Source organism: Pyrgilauda ruficollis, unplaced genomic scaffold (assembly GCF_017590135.1).
Source record: "Pyrgilauda ruficollis isolate IOZ18807 unplaced genomic scaffold, ASM1759013v1 scaffold8, whole genome shotgun sequence".
NCBI classification, from domain to species: domain Eukaryota; kingdom Metazoa; phylum Chordata; class Aves; order Passeriformes; family Passeridae; genus Pyrgilauda; species Pyrgilauda ruficollis.
The window spans coordinates 6386526-6406434 of record NW_024529932.1 but is presented as its reverse complement, the minus strand read 5'-3'; the positions used below and the strand labels follow the sequence as shown (position 1 = coordinate 6406434).

The window sequence follows — 19909 nt, the reverse complement described above, 5'->3', positions numbered from 1 at the left end:
GAAGTTCTTCTAGTATATGCTATAGGTGTCTGAAGTTGCTCAGGACACAAATACTTGAGAATATTTAGTTGAAACAGTATTAGGCTTGAAGTTTGTTTAGGTTTTTTGAGCTATGTTCAAGGAGTTCTGTTTTTTTAGAAAAGAAGTTTAAAAAAGACTGGAAAATGTCACTGACAACCCACTGGGCCACAATTGGTAATTATGGGTTGTTTTATTCAGTTGTAACAGTGTTTCCTTAGAAATTAGTAGACCTTGCTTTAAAGGAGAACTGCTGAAGGAGAGATTTTGGGAGAGTCATTATTGCATCCTGAAATAAACTTCATGAAAGAAATAATACAGAAAAAGTTAATGTCATTTGATTCCAGCATTGTGTTGTACAACATTGTGTGTCACATAAAAGTTTTAGCAAATGTTTTCTTACAACAGCTGTAAAATAAATAGGTCTTACTGGTATGAGCTTTGTATTAAGCAGTTTATATTGTAAATGTCATACACCTATCAATATTGCTATACATTTGTAGTAGTAATAAATGAAAACTCCTTATTACTTGTACCTATCTATATACTTAATCACAGTTTTTAAAAATAAATGTTACACTGATTTCCACACATAATTTTTCAATAATTCATCCTGGATTTTTTTTCTTTTTCTCTTGGAAAAAAAAAATTAAACTTGTGGGTAATAAAAATTACAGTGGCTCTCAGAATGACACGTAATTGGATTACTGCAGGTAATCCATCTGCTGCAAAGTGTGTCTTTCCTCTGGTTTAGACTGCTCCTGGCAGTAAGAAACAGTGTTATTCCTGGGATGGAGAGTAGGTTTTTTCTCAAATGTCATGTCACCTTTCAAGGTGACAGATGCACCTGTCTTCCTATGTACCAGTTTCAGAACCTGCTTTAAAAATGAGACATACATAACCTTTAATATTGCATTTTAAGTCTTGATTTTCTGACAGGTCATTGTTCTTTCTTTCCTAAAACTTAAAGTGATTGCAGATCTTAGGTGTCTTTTAGTGTTAAAAAGTTATGACATACAAATAATAATTTCTAAAATAATTACAAAGCAATAAATAGGCATAACATAACTAATGCTCACTGTAGTTACATGCAAGAGCAAGTTAATTTCTTTGTGATACAAAAGCCATGTGTGAAGACGGCTAAGTGCAAGTCAAAAAAGATAAAACAATGATAAAATCATTTCTCAAAAAAAACCTGTGACAGCCTAGGTAAAATGTGAAAACAAAACTCTCAGTGGATGATTTGAAGTATTTACATTTTTTAAAACCTGAAGATGACTACTACTGCTAGATTATACACTCTGACTGTTGCACTGAGGTTCACTCTTCACATGTAGAGAGTCAAGAGGAACTTAAAGAATGACCCTAAACAAAAAGAAAAAAAACCAAACAAACCACACTAGAAGAGAATGAAATTATATCTGAACAGGAACTGACTAAAATTCTGTTATTGTGCAGATACTGATACCTTATTTCTTTGAGCAGATATTTTCTGTAGTTAAAATGAGAGTATAAGCATTTAGAAAATTACTATAATGATTTATTTGAAAATTATCTTCAGTAAATTGGAACTGACCTCAAATATGCTTGCAATAAAGATGTTAACAACATGCAGCACATACCTAGGTTGCTTCAGTATTTTTGTTTCTGCTACTATTGCATGTTTTCTGTCTCCAAAAAATCAGTTAACTTGCTCTCCAAAGTAATTCCCATGTTTGTGTCCTGGTTTGCTGGATTTTGGTATAGGCTTGACAACGTTGTTTTAAGAAACAAGTGGACTGTTTCTCTGAATTTGTGACTTAGGTATGGTTGGCTGCACAAGCTTTTTAATTTTGAGCTTTCCAACTCAGCTAAAGCAATATCTGTGTCTGCTTTTAAAAATATTTTGCTTCCTTGCCTAATCAGTCCATGGTGCTCTTGATTCTACCAAGAAAGTATTTAATGCCTTCCTAGTTAAAAATGTTCCTTTACCTTTTTTACTCTGCTTCTGTAACTAAAATTCTTCTTAGAATGTGACCTGGCATTTGATTGCTTTGGGGGCTTCCTGAAAGTGATGGTCTTCATCTACTGCCAAAAAGCAGGGGGGCGGGGAAGGTGGGTGCGAAAGCAGCTCTGGCTATTTCTTCATAGGCTTTCTGATAGCTTGGACTGAAGTGAGATGTAATGAATGCAAGACAAATGAGAGTTTTCTAGTTGGAGAGGATGCTTGCAGTGCCTTTTCACTTAGTGAGAAATCTTTCAATACTGCATAAAAGTGCATTTGGTTACTTGTTGATTAGATGAAGACATACTGAACATGCTTCAAGAATAACAAGGCTAGGCCGTGCCCCTAAGCTATTCACTTACAAGCAATAGAAAAAAACACCCTAGGCAGTTGTGCTTCCTTGTTCAGTTTCTGCTCCTTGCCAAGGAACTGGTTTTGTGAAACCTTAAAACTCATTTGTCTGTTTTATCTCTGTGCAGGGGTTTTAAGAGCCTTCGCTGTATGCAATAATATGCATGTCAGTTCTGCAGCTAACAATTAATTGCTTACACAGAGTTTGTACTTAGCCTCATAAAGTGTATTGTTACTGACTGGTTTAAATGCTCTGATAGAGTGTCCTGCCACTTAGCACTTCAGTGGAAGCATCTAGGGTTTTCAGCTTTGTCCTGTCCCTTGCAGTGTTGGGGTTTTTTTCTGTGCTTCTTTGCTGTTAAGACAGAGTGTCCTTCCTGTCTTCCTTTTTATCTTGATAGTACAATGAACTACAAAATCTACCACTTCCTGCTGTTTTTACTGTTTTATAAACTCTCATTTCCAAGTGTCTGTGTCAAGAGTAAGTACTCTTGACAAAGTCAATAGTTGTTAGAGTTGAACAGCCCACTTACATTGAAACGTTAGAAATACTGACTTTTTTATTTCTAAATTTTGATCACTTCTAAGGAGAAGTACTGTGGTTTCAGCCAGATCAAACTGTGGTTTAATAGTGGAGTTTCTTCATCATACAGTAAACCACTTCTGTTTAGTTCAGGTAATACTCAGTTTGGTATTAAGTAATCTCTGATAATACTGTTGTCTCGTACTATGCACACTTCTACAAATGGAGATAGCTAGATCCTTTTTCCCCCATCTAATATGGTTAAAAGACAGAAATCTTTATCAACCAAGGAATAATAATTTCTTCTTTCTTCCTGTTTAGTGATATGGGAAGGTTTTTTCAGACCTCTTGGTATTTATGACCCTAAGTTTCTTGCATCTCTGATGTAAACTGAGTCCTAGAAACTTTCCCGTTCTACCTTTGCTTGTACTATTTACTCACTCCTGCTTGCTGTAACTATTTATTTTGCCATTTTTTTCTTCAAATGTCTGTCTTCCAACTGTAGAATTCACCGTTCTTCAGTAAAAACTATGGTACCAGATTCCTTAAACATCTGAATGTAGTTCATCATAACTGTTAACAATACTATTATGTAGCTATTTTAGAAGATAAAAATAGATGGGTCCATCAGAAACGAAAATGTTTTTTTAGTTCTGAAGAAGGCTACATAGGGCAGTCAGATGTGAGCTCTGATTTGTGTGGGAGCTCAGGAGTTTCCTGGAAAGAGGAAGCAAAGAGGTGGCATGATTGGGTATCATAGTTATAATGGATATAACCACATCCATACACTGGTGTACCTGGAGTAATTACCTGGCTGGTGTTGGGGGGTAGAGAGAAAAGGCGGAACAGAAGCAGCTGAAACATTCAGTTGATGTAGAAGTAACTTGCTTTTTTGAGGCAGGTGTTTTCAGCTCTGCTTTTCTCAGAGGCAGGAAGACAAGTGGCTTTAGCGTGGGAACAAAAGCAGCAAAAAGAACGTTGGCAGTTGGAGATGCCAGGGAAAAGTACTGGACACGTTATCGATCTGGCTGTTTGCAGAGTTCAGCTGATGGAATGTAAACATAAATCACTTGGTGTTCAAGGCTCACAAAAGCAATTGCTTGATCATTTGCTCTGAGGACTTGGGCAAATGCTTTTGAGGAAGAGTTCACATCTGTTACTCTTGGGGGAGGGATGATTTGGATGCAGTATTTTAAAAGAAAATAAATTACACGATGTCTTCTTTGCTGGTACAGATTCTACTGATACCTGGTTCTTTTCTTAGACGTGCATCTGGATCCATCAGACCATCCTTTCAAATGAATCTGAAGTAGTGTAGCTGCTGTTTTCTCCATGACCTTTCTGAAGGATCTCAGTTATCATAGAATTCCACGTAGCAAATGTATCTGCTTTTCTGCTTATAGAAAATGTTTTTTCTCGTTTTCTGTTTGAACACAGGCATACTAAGTTTCTGTCCTGGAATTTCCTGGTGTTTTTCTTAATTCTAATCCAAACTTCTTATTCAGTAAAGCACCAGGGAGGTTTGCCTGGATTGAGAAGTATTTAACAATGTGTTTTTCCGTGGAGTTTTAGCTACACAGCATTTCCTTGAACTGGAAGCAAATCTTAGGGCTGCTACATAGCATTGTGGCAATCAGCTGCTCTTCTGGTATGTTCTGTTGACTGGCCCTTGCATGGGAAGAATGCTCTCTTACACTGCTGGCATGTCCTTCATCACGCTCTCTTAGCCTTTCAAGGCAGACAAAGCGGATGATTCTGCTTTTTTTCGGTCAAGAAGAAAAGTGTCTAGCACAGATGCCTAGATTCAAGGCAGTAGTAGCTTTATTGAAGTACTGTTGCAGCCAGAAGGTTGAAGAACAGAGACTTTCATTAGTCCCAGTAGCAAACAGAAATGAGGCTTCTAATATGCTGTGAACTTAGGGTATTGGTCTGACATTTATTCTGGAGTTTGATCTTTATTCTTTGTAGGGTACATGCAGCAAGAGCTCTAGACTTCAGCTTACATGATCCTTTCAGTAAGATATAAAGGAAGGTCAAGATTCCTTCTAAAATCATAGTTCTTTATAGTAGCAAGAATAAAAATTCCTCAGAAACCTTCTAAGTAAATTTTATTTCCAGGAAATAGTATTTTTGTTGAAATAATTCCTTCAGTTCTGGAATATGCCATATTCATCTGCTTTGTCTTGCATTTTGATAGCTGCTTTTGTAGTTGCCCATTTGAGTTGAGCACTGTCCTAGTGAATGGAAGAAATAGTTGAAATATATCTAGAAGTAGTGACTTGCAAGAGTTTTCATATCACATTGTTCAGTGTCTGTTATCTGTCATGAGATACCTATCATGAAATAGACCTTTTAGAATTAAGTCTCTTAAGGATATACAAACAAGTCATGAAAGAATGAGTGAGTTTAGATTAAAATACAATGAGAAGAATTTTCAGGCTTCTTCATCAACCATAGACTTTATGGTTTGGAAGAGGTCAAACAGGCAATAGGATCTAGCCAAAATTAGGTCATCTCAATGCAGAAACTAGGTGGGGTAGTGAAGGAGAGGTGTAGCCAGACAACTGTGCATCAAGCTTTCCCTCAGAGGGCACTGAGCCTTTATTATCTTGAAATTTTGCTTCTGGATTAGCTTCAGTTATTTATACTTAGTAATTGATACAGTTTTCCTTACTAATTTGATTGTGTTTTAACTTCAGTTTTCCTTGAAATTACAGTCCTCAAATGTGCATGTTTTCATAGGATGCTGTAGATGTGAATTTGCACATGGGAGGAAAACGCTTCGTAGTTTCTCTTGCAGATTGGTTTTGTATTAATTTCACCTTTGAAGGAAACGTGAAGCTGAAGCTGGTTTGACTTTGCAGGTTTTGTCAAGAGGCAGGAGCACAAGATGAAGCTAATACTTGATCTGAATGGAAGATAATTGCCCAGAAAGCAGCTTTGGAGAAAAAGACTTGGGCATCCCAGTGGACAAGCTGAGCTGGGGTTAGGAGTGTGCCCTTGTAGCAAAGATGGCCAGCTGGTTCCTGGCATATCTCATAAAATGCCTGACCTCTGGAAGTCATCTTGTCCACCCTCAGCTCAAACAGGGTCACCTGGAGCAGGTTCTCCAGGAGCACATCCATTTGAGTTCTTCAGTATCTCCAGGGATGGGGACTCCCCATATTGTGTGGGCAGCCCATTGGTATATTAGCAAGCGTACAGCCAGCAGGACAGGGGAGGTGATCTATGTGGGCCAACACCCTAATCCTTCTGCTCTTGAGACTACATCTGGAGTACAGTGGGCAGTTTTGGATTTGGCAGAATGAAAGGCATTGTCATGCTGATGGAAGTTCAGTGGAGGACTACAAAGATGCTTAGATGGCTGGAGTACCTGACATAGTAGGACAGGCTCAGGAGTTGTTACTTAGTTCAAGCCTGAGAAGCATAAAGGGGGATGACTTACCTGATGGGAGGAGACAAAGTTCAACTCCTGGGAGGAGTTACACAGTGGAAGGAAGAAAGGCAAGAGACACAACTTGAAAACAACGGGAAACTAATTTAGATAAAGAAAAAGGTTGTTTGTTTTTGGTTCTGGGCTTTTTTCTCCGGTTGATTGGTTGGTGGGGTTTTCTTGGGGGTTTTTTTGTGGTTTTGGTTCTATGGGGTTTTTTTTCTTGTTTGGATTGATTGGTTGGTGGGGTTTTTTTGGGGGTTTTTTTTTGTGGTTTTGGTTCTATGGGGTTTTGCTTGTTTGGGTGTGTTTTTTTTTTTTTTGTTTGTTTGTTTGTTTGTTTTTGTTTTCTTTTGGGGTTTTTTGTTTTGTTTTCCTTTCCTTTTTGTGTTTTGTTTTGTTTTCCTATAAGGATGGTGAAATCCTCCTGAGGGGTTTAGGAGTTCTTGTCCTTGGAGATGCTCAGATTTGACTGGACAAGATCCTGAGCAAACATGGCTGGACCTGCTTTGAGCAGTAGGCTGCATTTGAACTCAGGAGGTCTCCTCCAGTCTCTATGATTCTGTGATTTTGTTCTTCTGAAACAAAGAAGGAAGCAGTGATTTTTAAAACAAAGACTCATGAAGTTTTGCGTTATTCATTCCCTCTTTACTTAGTCACTAGTGAAGATTTTAGTATTTTGTTCTAGTTTTCCTCTGCCGGTGAAGATCTTTTTGTGTCTTGCCATGAGATATCAACAACATTGACACAGCTTTAAGTTTTCCTTAATTTCTTTTCTAAACACGCACTTTTCCTTGAGGGTGGTTAAAATATTAAATTTAGTACGTACTGTAGTAAGAATCTGAGAAAGCTGTTGTGGTTCTGATCAGGGATTGAAATTTCTGCAGTGATGTAAGTGGGCTTACATGGAAGAGTAAGACCAGGGCAGGAACTTTAAAATATTTTCCTCTGAGCATTCTCTTAGCTTCTGACTCTCTGGAGGTCAGGGCATCCCTTGAACTTTACGTGATGTTCCTGTATGCTATTTTTGGCAAATCTCTTTAATTAGTGCTTGTCTAGTCTCCCTTTGGTAAGAGGTTCTGGTGACCTGCGGTTTGTCACATGAAGAAATGTCTCCTGTTTATTTTCAAATTCCTGTTGATATTAATGTGATTTTCCGTAGTTGTTAATATGTAATATTGCTATATTACTATTATATTTATATATATTATATATAGATATATAAAAGAAAATACACTGAGCAGTTGATCCATAGTGCCCTACATAATACCATTTTTAGTTCTGTCATTATTCTCCTAAGCTATCTTGTTTCCAGGCCAAAAATCCTTACCTCATAAGAATGCTCTTTGACGCTCTGTATTTGCTCTCCTTAATTTTAGTGTATCTTGTGTTTGTTTATGGCAGCTAGAAGGATACTTTGAGAGAAAGGATTCCCAAATGTTAATTTTCTGCAGAATGAAGTGAGTACTGCAGATTCTTAGAGATGAAAGAGGTCATGCTGGGAAGAATTTGAGTGTGGAAATGTAAGTTAGCTGAGAAACTTGATAATGTCATCTGGAAATTCCACACTTAGGAACAGAAAAAAAATTCTTGGTTTGCACTATGGGTATTCGAAAACATTATAGAGATACAGTGAGGCTCTCTGTTGATGTTGTCAGTGGAGGAAGTTGTTGAGTTAGACTCTTAAGAAAATAAATGTTTGAGACCCGTGTATAATACTGATTGAATACTTTCAGGTATGCATTAATCTTTCTTTAAAAATAGTGTGGTACTCCCTGGGGGTTTTAAAAATGGTTTTAATGTTTGAAGTTGGAAGTTTAGGGAGTGCTGAAAAGAGTAAAAAAAATGGAAGAAAAATGTTTCACTTGACAGAGATGATGATTACAACATTTTAGGAGTAATACATTTAAGGCAGGTTTGAGCCTTCTAATTTTCTTTTTTTCCAGCATGCCCTGTCTTCTTCACTTGTATAACAATATGTTTATATTTCTAATAATGCAGAAACGCTCAAACATTCTTTTTAGTTGTTATTAAAAGAATAAAATAAGAGCTTTGTTACTACAGTTTTGCTCCTACCCACAGAATCTTCTGCATAGTCGGCACGTTTTTTAGAAATTCTTATTCTTTTTAGTCTTGGTAAACCAGATCTAAGTTTGATAGATTATTACTCGATAGAAATAAAAATTTTTCTTGCTTTTAAATCTGAAATAGATGGGGTGAAGTCAGTAAACAACTCCAGTATTTAGAAGATACATGAAATTCAGAAGTGATTGACATGCTGTTGCACTGGTTTTTGTATGTGTGATCCTTTTTTAATAGCACGTAAATGATGAGGTATTTGAGATGCTGGTTTGCAAAAGCTATTTCTGCTTTCAAGGAATTTTTGTTGAAACATGTAGTTTGCTGACACAATGAATTTTTTTCTGATAATGCTCTGATGAGTTTACTATAAATTCATTTATTAAAACTTACAGTTTTGTCTTGCTGTCTTGTCTCTTGAAATCACTATAGCCTCAGTTGGATTTCTCTTTTGGGTATAGAACTTGCAAAAGCTTCATTTGCCTGTGTGTTGTTTTCCAATTATATTGCTGAATGCTCTTAGTTTAGTTATTTGCCAGCATATTTGCATCAGGGCTTCTAGATTTACATTTTGGTTTATTCTGGAGCTACCAAGGCTATTTATGCAAGCAGATTTTTCTATGGTGGTTGTCCATTAAGCATGTTCCAAGGAATCAAGTCCTTTGTAAATAGTAGCCTCCTCCTGTATTATTAGTAATATAACTCAGAGGTTTCTGGATGCCCTGCTTTTGTTTATCAGCCTGCTAGAGGAGATGAATGTATAGCAGCAGAATAGTTCCAATTCACAGAACAATATAACTGCTACATTTTGGTCTTGGTATTAAGTGTGAATTTTGTCAATATTAGGAAGATAATGATGTCCTGAGTAGCATGTTTAAAAGAAAATGGAAAAAATTAAAATAGGAAGGAAGTATCCTAGAGTTGTATTTTATACCTTCTTTTAGTAGGAGTTTGGTATCTTGAAAGGTACTCCTTTCTGGAGGAAATCCCCAGCGAAGATTTCCTCAGAACAGCCTGTGGAAATTGTGAAGTTGTGTGGAAATTTTACTGGACTCCGCAAGGTGCTACATCCAATTTGTGTCGCAGGCGTGTGGATTTTTATGTTTTTATGTGGATGCTCTTAGAATAGGAAAGATGACTTTATAAACCCAAAACCTTCATCTTTAGATTCATCTTTAGACTGTAAGATTGGCTTTAAGTATCTTTCAAATTTGGGTACTGAAAAATAGGAAAACCAAAGATATCCTCTGAAGCATCTCTCACTTTGAACAAAGGGAAGTACATATGAAATATCCTTTGCCTTTCCTTCTCCTTTCCATTCTTGAGAATAGGGAAAGAGGGAGAGAGAGTGCCAAAATTATTTCTTTAGAAGGGAGGAGAGCTTAAGTGCCTAAGTGACAATTTTCTAGTACTTAATAAGGCGAGAGTCTGTCTAGTAGGAGGCCCATCATTTTTGGTGAGGAATTTTCTCCATCACTGTCAAAACCATGAGACTATTTCTATGGGCAGAGAAGGTGTCTAGATATTTTTTCTGAAACTTGCTTTATTGTGCTTGAGATATTTGCCTAACACTGGCATATGTAATACATGTAGCACATCAGAATTATTGATTTTGTATGTTGACTATGTCATTGGTGTTTCTGCTCTGAGCAGCTTTTTCTCTGCTTTTTGTAGAACGTTTGTTCCATTCTGCGGAAAACTGCTGTGTTGAGAGATGTCAGAATCAAGTCTGTTATCAGGTTCATGGAGTCACAGTTGAGCATAGAAACTGTGTGTATTCCTCCTGCTTGCAGGATTGGAGATACAATTTTTTTCTCCCCCAAGTTTATTTATTCTTCATATTCACAACTTTGCTGTGCAGGTGACTGCACAATGGAACAGATTGCCCAGAGAAATTAGGGAATCTCCCTCACTGGAGATACTCATGAACCATCTGGGATGAAATCCTGTGCCTGCCATGTGCTCTAGGAAGACCCTGCTTGAACAGGGAGGTTGGACCAAAAGGAGTCTATTCTAAGCTTACCCAGTCTGTGTATCACATTAGGCATGCCAGATTCTTGTAATTTTCCTTAAAACCATTGTCCCATCAACAAAGAGAGAGGAATAGTTTTTTCAAACTCTTCAACTCGGCACAACTTGTTGCACACTCTTGCCACAGTTCGGTTTGCAGACAGTGGAGTTTGGGATGGAATTGGAATGTTTTGGTTGGTTTTGAATTTTTTGAAGGGTGTATGTGTGTGTTGTTACGCAGAAGGTTATTTTTAGCTTGCTTTTTCCCAGGAGTAAGAGACACAACCATAGTGCTGAATGCTCGTGAGAGGATGATCAGGAGCATTAATATAGGAAGGATCTGATGAGAGAGCAGATGACATAAATAAAACTTTTCCTTTGTTTATTTTCTTTTTTTTAAAGACCATAATTTAAGTTAAAAGCCAAGCATAGTTTTAACTAATGCATTGTTTTGCTTTGTTTTATGTTTTAGAAATGTGGCCAATTAACATCTTGTACTGGCTGCAGAGCTCAGTGCAGGTTTTTTGACATGACTCAGTGCATAGGACCTAATGGATATATGGAGCCATACTGCTCAACTGTATGCATGAACACACACAAATCAAAATATGCAAAATCACAAAGTAAGTGAAAAGGATGATGGGTTTTCATCACTGCTAAGAGCAGACTTTTAAAAAATTTGAACACTGGGGGTGGGTGCATTTGTTTTACAGTTAGTCTCTGCAGATGTGACTTAATAGTTTTTAACTTCACTAAAAAAAAAAAAATCTTCTGTTAAACACCAGTAAATGAACCCATGAGGATTAATTTTACTCACTGGCCTTTTTTTGTCATGTTGGAAAGAATTTTCAACTGTCTTAAGGCTTCCTGTGAAAAAAATGCTGAAGCATAACGTGCTCCTATGTGTCACAGGATGATAGTGCAGGTTTTTTGCATATGAATTCATATTCTCTGAATTCTCATATGAATCCTACCCTGGATTTTTTTTCCAGTCAAGCAGAAGATTGATAAGAAGGGAGGTAGCTATAATGCATATAGATATTCTCTAGGTAAAGTTTTTGATCCAGTAAGTAATTCAAAACGTGTTCTTCAGTATGCAAAGCAGATCTCAACTTGAAGTTGAGATGCTCCAGTGAATTTTATGGAAGAAGGTGTTTTTGTATTTAGTACTGATCTTTAGTCAAAGTATTTATCTAAACTTCTGTAATTTTTTTCTGTTTTGTGTGATTTGTAGAAGCTGACTGGAAAACAGACTAATCTTAGTTTTCTGCATTGAGAAACTAAAAAGAGCTCACCTGAAATAATATTTTTTTCCTATTATTTTATGTTTATTTTGTTTGTAAACTACATTTTTCTTTTAGGTATGGAAATTATTTGCCACTTTTGTAAGCGAAACTCTTTACCTCAATATCAAGCCACAATGCCTGATGGAAAACTGTACAACTTTTGCAGTTCCAGTTGTGTAGCTAAATTTCAGGTTAGCTGTTGTGTTAAATCTTTTCCTCCCTAAATATTTGTGTGCCTGTGTTTTTGTTAAGTATTTGAATATTGGACTAACTTGCTTGTGCATACATGCTTGAGAGTTAGAATTAACATAGCAGGTGCTTCTGGCTCATAACATTTTCTTTGATCAAAGTGCTGTTTCATAATGATAACACTAGCTGCTGTCTTAAACTTACAAAAACTTACCAATTTCTGCTTTATATTGTTAGAAAGTACAAAGCTGTATCACTGCTCATCTTCCTTTTACCACCTTAGCCTCTTCATGGATGTGAGCTTTGCTGTTTTGCATTGAAGATCAACAAATTTAGCCTCTTTTGTACTAAACTCAATAACAAAATTCTCATATTGAATGTAGAACTAACAAAGGTTTGCCATGGAGAAATGTGATTCCTTCTGAAATGAAAGGCTAGAGCCTCAACCGTTTTATTTATGGACAATACTAGCTGTTTAAATTGTGGCCCAAAACTGGGTGGTTGCAAGGCTAATGACATGCACTCTGGATGAGGCTGCTCTGCTTATTGAAAGTGTCATATTTTCAGTATGAATCAAGGTTAAAGCATAAGTGAAACGTGTCACAGCCATTAATCTCTTGGTGATCAATAGATATTTTAAAAGAATATGTTTCAATTTTTCTATGTAAAAGCATTTTTCCAGATCTATGCAGGATAATTGATAATTGCTTCCTCATGTGTTGTGGAAGAATTACACCCACACAGGGTTTTCCCATTTGTCATTGAACTTTGCCGTTTTCTGTCAAAGGGACAGCAAATTGGTCTTTTAATTGCTTCTTTAATATACCCTGGGTAGGACCTCTCTCACGTAGCCATGTTCTGTGTTTCCATCATAGCCAGTTCGGTAGGTGTCTGTCAGTGGAACTGATTAACAGAATACCTGTGTATTGTTAGTATGTAATGACAGACTTTAATACTTACTGCAAACTCATCTAACATCTATTTTATTGCACGTGATTTTACAATCAATTGCATCCCCAAGAGCTCTCAGAACAAATACAGCCAGGGAATGACAAATTCAACCTGGGCCTTCTTGGATTTGCACATAAGTCAACATTAAGCAACGTTATTGAATAGAACTGCCAGATCATTTAGTGCTGGCAGTGGGTTCGTGGTCTTGCTGAGTCCTTGTGCTCATGCTTCTGTTGCAGTCTCAGTGCTGCACGTAGATCTCCTGTCGGGGTTGTAGTGGAGTTCAATGGAAGCAGCCTTGCAGTCTGTGAGTTCTCAGTAAAGACCAAGAATGGGTAGGTTGTCACTTGCTTTTACAGTTAGTTTGCTCAACCAGCACTGCTGGATTTTAACTTTTCATAGCTTTTTGTGTAGTCACTGTGTAGAAAAATAAAATGTATTCACCATGAGGCTAGAGTTGAATGTATGAGAATAGCTCCTTTGTTTTGTTCATTTAGTATTTAGGTGGAAAGGATGATATACCACAATGTTAGCACTGATCTGTTAGTGTTCCCTTGAGGCTTCTCTTGTACCTAAGTGACACATAAGGTATTGAACCTGAATTGAAAAAATGGTCAGTTTACTATGGTGCTCCATATTTTTCAACGTTAATGGAGATAAGTCTTATTTTAATTTTCTGGCTTCATATTCATCCCCTTTTCATGCTTTTCCTGCTCTTCCTAGACTTTTCTCTTTTCTTATCCTTCTCAGAACAGAATAATTGCTATTTCAGGCCTATATTTCCTCCCTTCTGCAAGTATTTTAGTCCTTTTGGTTTACGAATGGGTAAGTTTGTTTTACAGAACTTCAGGATTGTTTATAACTGTGTCTTGCAAATCACTTTTTGTTTCTAGCTAGTTGTTCTTTTAATGGATTGAAATACTGGAAAGATTCAGCTGAGCTGCATGTTGTAAAGTTTATGGCCATATCTACATTCTCCTTTGAGCAGCCAGCCTGTAAGAGCATTTGATCTTGTAAGAAAGAGAGTAAAAAAGAGATAACAGCCTGCTTTATTTGTTTTTGTTTGGTAGTTGGTGGTAGAACTGTGGGACTGGATGTTGTCTTCCACACACCGTCTTGGAGGTTGTTAATGCAGAGTTAAAGATGGAACTGTTCCCAAGGTGTATTGTTTTAAGTCAGTATTGATATTCATACTTCTGCTGGGTCAGTTGAAGATCTTGCTGTTCAGGGAAAAATAAACTACTGGTTAATTATTGTGAATGTGGAGGCAGTAACACAAGTGTCTTCCCGGAGTTAGCAGCTGTGTAAGTGCCTGACAGTACAAGCTATCTGGCAAAGCACAAGTCTGTGCCAAATTTGTGGTAAAGCTTTAATTGGTTTGGGTTTTGCTTCCAATTTATGGATGTATCTGGAGAATTGCAGGACCAGTATGGGTAAGAATTAAAAGTACAGTGGTTTTTAGCAGGATACTCTCTCTGGTTATTCACTAATGCTGTTCTTTTTCACCATTGTGATGGTGCCTGGAAGTGTTCTTGGCTTAATATGTTGTATCTTTCATGTGTGTGCACACAGACCAATACTCTTCTAAATTTGATAATAATAAGTATATGCCTTCCATGCCCAAGCTGGAAGGTCTGTGTGTGCATGAGTGCGAGGGAAAAGGTTGTTTCCTTCCCTGTTTCATATAGTTCCTTGATTTTGCTTGTGGAGCAGTCCTAGTGAATGACAAGATGTAGAAGATTCCTCATAAGTGCTTCTCTCGTGCACATTAAGAACAATGTTGATTCTTCCAAAGCTTTGGGGTTTTTTTCTCAGCTGGAAAAAAACACCTAACCTCAGTCTGGTGCCCAGCTCTTCCACATGTACACTTAGGTACAGAAATGTTTCCACAATTCAATTTCACATTGCTGTGAGTAAGGATAACCCTCTGTCACATATGCTGCCATGGCAGGGGCAGGGCAGAAGCTGTGTTGCTGTGGTGGTCTTCTCAGAAGATCCTGGGCTGTGCCTGCCTAGTGTTCATCATTAAACTGGCAGCGTAGAGCAGTTTGAGCTGGTTGCACTGAAGGCTGAAAAGGGCTTCACAGTGGTTTTTTTTTTTTGCTTTGGTTGCACTTCCCATGCTCTTGTTATTCAGGGCAGGCCCTCAAAAGAACAAACATAGGTATATGACTTCAAAGATGTCTTTGATAGCATAGATAAAGCTTTGTGTTCAGGGAGACTGGTGAAAGATTTTAATGGATTTATCATCTTTTTTTCTTTTATTATTCCTTGTGTGTAATTATGCTCCCAAATAATTCCTAAAGGTACTTTAAGTACCTTGTAAGTTAGAAGCAAATCAAGATGGTGGAAATGCTCCATGCATGTCATCTTGGCTCAACTTATAATGCAGAGGCAGTCCTTTATTGTAAGCAGAATAATTGGAACTTTAAAGAGGCATACAAAACAATGTTTTGATTAACTTGATTTAAAAACCACCTTCTGCTTTGTTTAGAACTTTCAGTAATAGGAATTCAGTTCTTTATAGATTTTTCTAGAAAGATATGTAATTAACCAGAGGACCTCATGATAAAAAACATTGATTTTGGGGTTTTTTTAGAAGTAATAATGTTTAATAGTTTAGATTTGTTTAAAATAGTTATGCATAAGTTTCCTTTAAAACAAATTCTAATTTTAAATAGTCTCAGTCTTTGTTGTTCTCACTTCTCTAGCATTTTGTTATTTTTCAGTTACCAGCTCCCTAGACTCTGTGAGTCTGAATTTCTACCCCAGTAAACAGTAATGGAAAGAAATAAAAGAAGCTAACTGTGGCATACCTCAGAAAACAACTGAAAACTATGTTTTACTTTTAACTTATAGCCCTCACAATAGGGTGTTTGGGTCCATATTTAAAGGTAACTACAGATGTGAAAGTTAAGGATTGCTTTTCATTTGATGACCACTATTTCATGAAATACAGTATTTCATCTTCATTCCTCCCTCTGTCTTCAGTGTTTCTGTACAAGTTGTCACATCTCTTAGTTCTTTACATCTCCTTCATTCCTGAGCTGGAGGTGCTGGGTATTCTCGAGTTCTTTTCATTTTCAAGGAGATCTTCTGGGGCTTCCATAAAGCACAGAGCAGCATGTGTCAAGCATGGTGTTTGCTCTGTGAGGACACCTGCAAATGCAGAAGTGCACAGGTTGGACCTTGCAGTTGAAAATGCCTTTGTGGCTCTCATGTTTGTGGAAGTCAGCCAAAGTGAAGCAAACCTTGCTCAGCACCAGGGACATTTGCTGTATATAATGGGAAAAATACGATAATATTGTGTGTAGGCATCAGAAAAAAGTTGTTGTAGAAGTTTTATATATATATATATAAAGTTGTTACAGGCTGATGGGCCATTGAGTAAAGATGTCATCTTTCTGCTGCCTGGCATTTGGTTCTCAGGTCTGAACCAAAGAGATTGGGGGATATGCATGACTGCTTAATGTCTGCAGACTCTTGACAAAGGATTAATGCATCTGCATAAATTGATGCTGTTTGCACTGCCAGCTAGCACTCACCAGTACCAGCCCACATAGCTCAGGTTTTATATCAGCAATAAGTCTCAACATAGTTTTTAATTTATTATTTAGTGTAGGTCAGTGCTTACTAACATGAGAATCTGAAGAAAAGCATCCTATAACAGAAATGTTTTGAATTTTCACTGTTACACAGTGGAGAGGTAGTAACAAATCTGTCTGAAGAGAATTTGTCTTTGAATATATTTGTTCTGTTGCAAATAGTTTGGGAAAGTTTGTTGAGAAGACAGATGTAAGGAGGTTGTCCTGGATTCTTCAAGTGTCTGTGATTCTTGCTGATTCAGATTTTTTTCTTGAACATCACATCTATAATACACCAATAGTTCTTTCTTAATCAGGGAATTTGCAAAAACACTCTATTCTGTTGACACATACAAGACATACTGAAAGATACAGGTACTGCATAATTGAGTTCTTTTATCTGCTGATTGCTGCAGAAATGCACTAAAGAAATTTCTCAGTTACAAAATCAAATTCCCATACCTACATATGCAATCTTTAGTATTTTTCTCAGCTTTAAACCCTTGGATTGTTTTGGGGCTGGTTGTGTGAATAACTGCATCTTCCTGCCATGGGAGTGAGGCTACTTACGACTGTTAGCTAGATTTTTCTTAATCTGAGTAAATGTGAGGTTTCTCACTGAAAGTCTTTTATTTAATAGTTGTATTTTCAAATGGTATGCTTACATAATCTGCCTTGGTGAGGTTTGGCTTTGAAAACATTTGTTTGTTGGTCTGTGTCTGTCATCAAAACAATACAAACTGTGAAATGTTTTTATCTGAAAATATGTTTTGTGATTAACAAAAGCATTCTGTTTGGGGATTTTTTTTGTTTAATTTTACAAAAAATGTGTTAACAGAAAGGTAAGGTAAAAAAATATGACTTAAAGTAATTATAGTGGAAGTAAGGAAAAAGATTGAAAATTGAAAAACCTGAGATGACAAGGGAAAAGGAATTAAGGTAAAGAACCAACCTGCAGTGCTTTTGCCAGAAATGTTCTTGAGTTTATAAATAAACTTCTGAATTCTCACACACTGTAAGCTTAATTGAAAAAAACACATATTTTAAAAGTAACTTGTTTTTTTTTAGTGATGTATGTATATATATTTATGTTTTTCAGACGCTCAGTGTTCAGTCTTCAACAAATGGTCAGTTCGTCTCTCCCAGTGATATTCAGTTGAAATGTAATTATTGCAAAAGTTCTTTCTGTTCAAAGCCAGAAGTACTGGAATGGGAGGTAAGGGGGGGATGTTGGTGTTATTCTTAGAATGATGATGTGTTTAAAAGTTTAAACACACAGTTTTGCTAGCTATTTTGTAAGGTATTGACTTTTCTTTTTAAAAGCTCAGTTAAAATCTCCCTGGTTCTGTAGAATATAATTTAACTTCAGTATGGACAAAAGCAGAAGTCTTTGTTAATAAATAGTATTTGTGTAATTTAAAAAAATTTATTTTCTCAGATCAGCTGTAAGTCTGGAATCTGCTTTCATCTTCAGTTATTGTAGATATGATTGACCATTATTACACTTCTTTATGAACTGAGAGAAGTATCTAAAGAGGATATGCCAAGATTGAGTGGCATATTTTCTGTTCAATGTTTTCATGTGAAATTATGAGTATTTGTAGCACTGTCAGCTTAATTGGGATTTGTAAATGTTTAGCATTAGAAGTCGTACTCTAATTATGTGTTCGCACTTCAGTTTACTTTGTAAGTTGTCTTAATGGCAGCTATTATTTCAAGTTGCACTAGTTAGACCTTAAGATTTTATCCATTAACCTTATTCACGATGCTTTGCAACTTTGCATTTAGAACAAAGTGTATCAGTTCTGCAGCAGAACATGTTCTGATGATTATAAGAAACTGCACTGCATAGTTACATACTGTGAATACTGTCAGGAAGAGAAAACGCTCCATGAAACAGTGAATTTCTCTGGTATCAAAAGACCCTTTTGCAGTGAAGGTATGTATGTATTTGGTTTTTTCCTGAGTTATTTGTTGTTGTTCTACTGCAGTTTACTCACTTTGTTTATAGGATAAGATTCACGGTAACAACTCATTCTGTTGTACTTGAGGCTAAACCAGAAGTCTCTTCATTACTGTTATTGACGTGATTGTACCTGTTATTGTTAGTGCAGGTACTCTTTAATTTATCTGAGCTGCCTTTAGAGCTTTTCAACTCTTAGTCTAGGTTGAGGGTAAGACTCTTCAGTGTGTGTGCATGTGTGTGTATAAATACATACACCTTTATGCACATTGCATACATTCATAAGCACAAAAAATTACACATTCTTTTTTTAGAATGTATGCAGTAGTGCATATACAACATTAACTGCACTGATGAACACCAAGCTTTCTCTTTGATTAGCAGTTTCTAAATTAATTATAACAGTAGAAGTTCTATGTTGGCTTAGAATGATTACTTAAGCAATAACTTGAATGATGCCTGTTGCTGTGTGTTGATTACTGTCACTACAATTTGCTTGACTAATTACTTGAATTTTCAAAAAGAAAACAAACTAAAAGGGAACTACATGGGCCTAGGTTTCTTTTAAGTTGCATTAAAGCATGGTTTTAATAGAAACAGAAAAATAGATTTTTAACAAGGACCTATCCTTTCCACTTCTGGTGAGCTCTCCTTTGATACTGGTATTTAATCATGATCTTAGAAGTTTAACTACAAGTTTGGATTACCTATTATTCACAAATATGGTGAATGTTTTTTTTCTTTAGTTATAACAACAACGCTTCCAATGTCATTTGATAAGACCTGTATGAAAGATTTCTACTTTTAGGCAGATTAAATAGTAGATATGTGAGTTGACTTGTAGGAGGACCTGTTAAGCTGGAGAGGGTTGGAATGCAGGGCTGACAGCAGTCTTCCCTCCATGCCAGTCCCTTACAGCTCGGGATTCTGCAGTCTTTTGTTTCTGAAGAATGGAGTGTGGTGTTCCGGACAGGAAAGTGATAGCTGGAGAGTAAAAAACAGACAAATGAAAGCCCAGCCTTGCAGGTTATCATTGCATTGCTCAGCAGCCTCTAGCTAGAAATTGTTTCTGTGAATGAAACAGTTCCACAGAATACATTCAAACAAGAGCAAGGTACTTTTCTTGAGATTAAAATATATGCTTCTATTACTATACTATTCTATGACTCCCTCATTTTAAAGCCAGGTGGCTGTCACAGTGAAATGAGTAAGATTCATAATGCCAGTACTACTTCTGTATGAGGAGGCTTGAAGTAAGTGAGGACTTGTGTTTCCTGTTGGAAAATTTAAGGAAGAAAAGATATAAAAACAGTCTTTCCCGTTTAAGTAGAGATACTAAGGGTGGGGGGGGACTCTTGTTACCAGGTGTGGGTCTTGAGTTTGCAGGTGCTGGACTGCCAGCTCAAGGGTAAATACTATATTTATGAGGGCAATGTGCAAAATTTTACCATAAAGACAAAGTTTATGAGCTTGCTGCTGAACCATTGAGTTACAGAGAGAGGATAGTCAAAAGCACTATTAAGTAGATCATTAACTTA

The 19909-nt window shown here is 36.7% G+C and overlaps 1 protein-coding gene across 13 annotated transcripts in view; it reads left to right on the top strand.

Annotated features, from left to right (window-relative positions):
* ZMYM2 (zinc finger MYM-type containing 2) overlaps positions 1-19909 on the top strand; it is an 87820-nt gene that overhangs the window by 33039 nt on the left and 34872 nt on the right. For 12 of the 13 annotated variants that reach the window (XM_041487199.1, XM_041487200.1, XM_041487198.1 and 9 more), the window contains 4 exons: positions 10871-11021; positions 11760-11875; positions 17508-17624; positions 18197-18347. In XM_041487199.1, coding sequence (XP_041343133.1) covers positions 10871-11021; positions 11760-11875; positions 17508-17624; positions 18197-18347 — 535 coding nt within the window. The remainder of the gene's footprint in view (positions 1-10870; positions 11022-11759; positions 11876-17507; positions 17625-18196; positions 18348-19909) is intronic. The other variant, XM_041487203.1, reaches the window with a different exon arrangement.